Genomic DNA, 5,528 nt, shown 5'->3' with positions numbered 1-5,528 from the left:
GGGTTTCACCATGTTGGCTAGGCTGGTCTCGAACTCTCGACCTCGTCATCCACTCACCTCGACCTCCCAAAGTGCTAGGATTACAGGCATGAGCCACCGCGCTCAGCCGGGACTGTCTTACTTAGGGTCTGCAAACTGTTGTAACTGTATTAATTTTTTTTCTAGGAAATGAGGCCACAGCACTCATTTGATTTGTCCAAGGGGAAAAAATGGGGTTAGCTCAAGAGTCACCCACTTAGGCAGTTCTACACAGGGCTAAGCAACGTGCCTTCACAGGGGGCACGTGCACCCTGGGAAAACAGAAAGAGCGAATTAGCCGGGCATGGTGGGCTCCTGTGGTCCCAGCTCCTCAGGAGGCGGAGGTTGCAGTGAGCCGAGATCGCGCTACTGCACTCCAGCCTGGGCAACAGAGCAAGACCCTGTCTCTAAAAATAAAAATAAAAAAATAAAACTCAGAGGGCACGTCTCCTAGGACACGGGGACAGGCTAGGTGGAGGCACAGGGCGTGAGAATGGCGAGCATGGCCCGAGTATGTCAGGCCGGGGCTGCCATCTTTTCTGTTTTTTGAAACAGGATCTTGTTCCAGGCTGGGGTGCAGTGGCGCATTGCTGCCTGGAACTCCTTGACTCAAGCGATCTTCCCGCCTCAGCTTCCCGAAGAGCTAGGACCACTGGCGCGAGACACTACGCCCGTTTAATGTTTGTTTTTTTTTTCTTTTGTAGAGATGGGGCGGGGCGGGAGTGGGGGGGGCGTGGTTCTCGCTTTGTTGCCCAGGCTGGACTCGAACTCCAGGACTCAAGCGATCCGCCTGCCAACGCCTCCCAAAGCGCCAGGGTTACAGGCATCAGGCATTGCGCCCAGGCCGGGTCATCTTCTCCGAGGCCTTATGCAGAGTTCGAGACCCCCGAACCCGCTGCGCAAGACCGAGCTCCAAGACTCAACCTCGTAGGGCGCCCAGCCGCACCTCCACCGGAAGCGACTCGAACTCGAGGCCGGAAGTGACTCCATTTCTGTGCGCCGAGCTCCGCCCCACGAGCGCCCGGTTTTGGGCGGAGAGCGCGCGCCGTTTGGTACCTTGGTGTCCCATCGCGGCTTGGGACCCGACAAGATGGGCAAGAAGGGCAAGAAGGAGAAGAAGGGCCGCGGCGCGGAGAAGACGGCCGTCAAGATGGAGAAGAAGGTGTCTAAGCGCTCGCGGAAGGAGGAGGTGAGCGAGTCAGACCGGGCCTAGGGGCCCGACGTGGCGGCCGTGCAGCCTCGTCCGACTGCCAGCTCCGCCCGGGGTTGCGGGTCGCCGTGGGAGCTGCGCCGGCCCCGCGGGAGAGCTGGAGGCCGTAGAAACTGCCCCGGCGCCGTGTCCGGGCAGCTTGGACGGGGCCCGCCCCCTCCCGAGTCTCCACGTGTGTCTGGCCGCTTCTCGAAGAGCGACGGAGCTGCCTCCTTTAACGTGGTTGATTTTCTTCGTGTGGTGTCCCGGGCGTTTTTCTGCGTTTCCTCCCACTCCTCCCTCCCTCTAAAGGTAGGCTGGGTGGTGAGAAGAGGCAGGGGTTTGGCGTAGGACGACGTGAGGTTGAGCCTGGGGCTGCCTCTGCAAGATGTGTGGCCTGGAAGTAAGACTCTTAACTTTTCTGAACCTCACCCTTCTCGTTTTTCTAAAGAGGACAGATAGTCGTCACAGCGGCCCTGAGGAGTAAGCAGCAGATGGTTAAGTGAAGAAGGCACTGGAGCCGCGGGGTATCCCGTAGCAGCTGATGGCAGCCATCACGGTTGTCTCCTTCCCTCTGGTCCTCAGTCCAGGGTCTGCAGGAGGATCCGTCCTGAATTTGGGGTTGAGTGTTCTGCGGCTGCTGCTCGTGGGTTCGCTAACCGGGGGCAGTTTTATGGCCTGCCGTGTGCCAGGCACAGCTCCCTGGGCTTTCATCCTCACAACCAGGTCAGTTCCTTAGCACTGATACTCCCATTTGACAGGAAGTCAGACCAACAGGTGAACCATGAAGTGATATGGAACTGGAGTGTGACCAGATGTCCTGAATCAGGAGCTCTTGACCACATTCCTTTGTCCCTTTTGTTCCTGAGTCATTGATCTCTCCACGTCCTCATCTCTTAAATAATAGAGTTGGACTTTTCCCCTCACACTCCTCTTAGGCTCTGACTTTTTTTTTTTTTTTTTTTTTTTTTGACGGAGTCTTGCTGTATCGCCCAGGCTGGACTGCAGTACCATGGCCTGCTGGCCAGGGTTGTGGCACAGGAAGTCAATTCATCTGTGTGGCATCTTCAGAATGGTGCTTGGCAGAAAGTAAGCACTCAGTAACCAGCTGTTATCTGCTTTCTGCTTTTTTTTTGTTTGTTTTTGAGAAGGAGTTTCATCTTGTTGCCCAGGCTGGAGTGCTGTGGCGCGATCTTGGCTTACTGCAGCCTCCGCCTCCCAGGTTCAAGCGATTCTCCTGCCTTAGCCTCCCAAGTAGCTGGGATTACAGACATGCACCACCACACCGGCTAATTTTGTATTTTTTAGTAGAAACTGGGTTTCACCATATTGGTCAGTCTGGTCTCGAACTCCTGACTTCAGGTGATGCACCCACCTCGGCCTCCTAAATTGCTGGTATTACAAGGCGTGAGCCACTGTGCCCGGCCAGTTACCTGTCATTTTTACTCATCTTCATGTCTCCCTCCAGTGCCCAATACTAAGGTGATTGTAACAGTAGCTTCCCTTAAGAGAGAGAGTCTATCAGTCCTGGGGTTTGTATGTTATCTTAATCAACCCTCGAAATAAACCTTTAAAATAACTGGTCGTCTGATTAGGCTAGACCCACAGAAGATCATCTCTTTAAATTCAGCTGTGTCTGTAATGCAACCTAATCACGAGAGTGGTATCCCATTATTTTGCAGTCCTGGGAATTATTAGGGGGAAGGGGATCTTGGGGACAGCTTGGAATTCTGCTCCCACAGAACTCATGTATCAGGTCACCTGGTTCGCACCTTCACTTGGTGCTGGCCTCTGCCTGTCTTTCCACCTGTCTCCCTGGGCTCACTGCAGCCACAATGCCTTTATTTTAGTGTCTCAAACATGCCAAGTTCTGTCTGTGGTCTTACCTGTACCCCAACCATACTCCGCCTGACTCGTCTTTTCAGCGTTCAGCTTATTGTCACTGTGGAGAGGCTGTCGCTGACTAGGCCACTGGTGTCACCCAGACCCTGCCACCTTGCTCTCCTTCAGTCCCCCAATGATGATGAGGTTCAGCCCAGGTTAAAGACTGCTGCCTTCGAGGAGCAGCAGCAGAGCTCTCCTGGCGCATAGATGCTGGAATTTGAACTGTTTGTTTAACGGCGTTGAGCAAAACAAGCTGAAAGAATATACAGTATGATACCATTTAATGACATTTAATTTTTTATTTTTATTTTTTTGAAATGGAGTCTTGCTCTGTCACCCAGAGCGAGTGTTGCAGTGGTGCGATCTCAGCTCACTGCAGCCTCCACCTCCCGGGCTCAAGCAATTCTCCTGCCTCAGCCTCCCGAGTAGTTTGGGACTACAGGTGTGCGCCACTGTGCCGGCTAATTTTTGTATTTTTTAGTGGAGACGGGGTTTCACCATGTTGGTCATGGCTGGTCTCGAACTCCTGACCTCAAGCGATCCACCTGTCTTGGCCTCCCAAAGTGCTGGGTTTACAGGCGTGAGCCACTGTGCCTAGTCTGTTTAATGACATTTAAAAATGTAAAACAATATTATGGCTGGGCGTGGTGGCTCAAGCCTGTAATTCCAGCACTTTGGGAGGCCGAGGCGGGCGGATCACGAGGTCAGGAGATTGAGACCATCCTGGCTAACAAGGTGAAACCCCGTCTCTACTAAAAAAAAAAAAACAAAAAATTAGCTGGGCGTGGTGACAGGTGCCTGTAGTCCCAGCTACTCAGGAGGCTGAGGCAGGAGAATGGTGTGAACCCGGGAGGCGGAACTTGCAGTGAACCGAGATCATGCCCATGCACCTCCAACCTGGGCGGCAGAGCGAGACTCCGTCTCAAAAAAAAAAAAAGGTAAAACAATACTATATGTTGCTTAGGAATACACATGTGTAATAAAAGTGTGAAGAAAAGCTTGCAACTAATAAGCACCGAGTTCCAGGTAATGGTTACTTCGGGGGATGTGTGGGTGGGTACATGCGGGTGACACTTTATTCCTTACCCTGGGAACGGTGCACAGGAGTGTCTTGGATAAAGTTCCATAACTTGTGTGTTTTAAATATTGCATAGTTTAGAATACTAAGCAGTGTACCCTGCTGCGAGAGCCTCTGGGAGGGATTGACGTTCACCCCGAGACTGAGGGGTGGGCTGAAGGAAGCACGAGGTGGGGCGTGGCGGGCTGAGGGAACCCGGTGTTTTCATTAAAGGAGCGGAGAGGACGCCAGTGTATCTTGGAGAGTGATGCAGGGTGGGAGGTGAGGTTGGAGAGATGGGTGTGGGGGAGGGAAGATGGTCTGCAGGTGTGTGTAGCTGCAAGACGGACACCGAAGGCTAGAAGGAACTTGAAGTGTCAGGCTCGGGTGTGGTATGGGAGTGTCTCGTAAATGTTGGGAAACGGGCACTGGGACTGAGGCAGGAACACTGGGTTCCAGTGCTGCCCTCTGTGCTGGCACATCCGTGCCTCGAGTCACTCTCCATGGTAGTAAGAATTGACACCATCTTACACGGATCGACTGCAGCAGGTATTTGCTGAGCCCTTGCTGTGCAGGCAGTGTTTTCACCAGACACCGTCTTGCTCTGGTGGAGCTCATATTTTACTATTTTGTTGGGGTGGAGGGATGTGGAGGAAACAAGTGAGCAAGATAAATGTATCTGACACTGCTCTGCAGACAGGAAGGCAGGCAGGTGCGACGGCCCGGGCCTGGGCTCTGAGAGGTGCTGAGAGTGTCTGCGGTGAAGTCACGATGGGCTTGTCTAAGTGGAAGGTCTTGCAGGGGGAGCATTAGGGGTGTGGAGTGAGATAGTACTTGGTGCACACATCTACCCTTTAAGCAAACTGCCTTTGAGGTCAAGCTCTGGTTACTTGTGAATGTGTCAAACTCTGCATTTCAGACGCAGGCACAGTATGTTACAATTCACAGACGTGACTGAGCCCAGTCGAATCACACTGACTGGGGTAAAGCTGGGCAGGCTGTGGCTCCGCGGCAGGTCTTGGAAACAAGTCTCATCTGTGCCTGCTTGCTTGCCCTAGGAAGACCTGGAAGCGCTCATAGCCCATTTCCAGACGCTCGATGCCAAGAGGACTCAGATTGTGGAAACTCCGTGCCCCCCGCCCTCACCAAGGTGAGCAAGTAGCATTTTTCGCATTGTATATCTGTTTCCTTTTCTTCTTTTTTTTTTTTTTTTTTTTGAGACGGAGTCTCGCTCTGTCGCCCAGGCTGCAGTGCAGTGGCCGGATCTCAGCTCACTGCAAGCTCCGTCTCGCGGGTTTACGCCATTCTCCTGCCTCAGCCTCCCGAGTAGCTGGGACTACAGGCGCCCGCCACCTCGCCCGGCTAGTTTTTTTTTTTTTT

At 53.3% G+C, this 5,528-nt stretch overlaps 1 protein-coding gene across 3 annotated transcripts in view; it reads left to right on the top strand.

Moving 5' to 3' along the window:
• The first annotated feature begins 1,007 nt into the window (after positions 1-1,007).
• Positions 1,008-5,528, top strand: part of KLHDC4 (kelch domain containing 4) — an 86,523-nt gene continuing 82,002 nt past the window's right edge. For 2 of the 3 annotated variants that reach the window (XM_011971755.1, XM_011971747.1), the window contains exons 1-2: positions 1,008-1,207; positions 5,207-5,298. In XM_011971755.1, coding sequence (XP_011827145.1) covers positions 1,109-1,207; positions 5,207-5,298 — 191 coding nt within the window. In that variant the 5' untranslated portion in view covers positions 1,008-1,108. The remainder of the gene's footprint in view (positions 1,208-5,206; positions 5,299-5,528) is intronic. The other variant, XM_011971759.1, reaches the window with a different exon arrangement.

This window comes from Mandrillus leucophaeus, unplaced genomic scaffold (genome assembly GCF_000951045.1).
Source record: "Mandrillus leucophaeus isolate KB7577 unplaced genomic scaffold, Mleu.le_1.0 Scaffold10, whole genome shotgun sequence".
In the NCBI taxonomy this organism is placed as follows: Eukaryota; Metazoa; Chordata; class Mammalia; order Primates; family Cercopithecidae; genus Mandrillus; species Mandrillus leucophaeus.
This window is presented reverse-complemented; position numbering and strand designations above follow the sequence as displayed.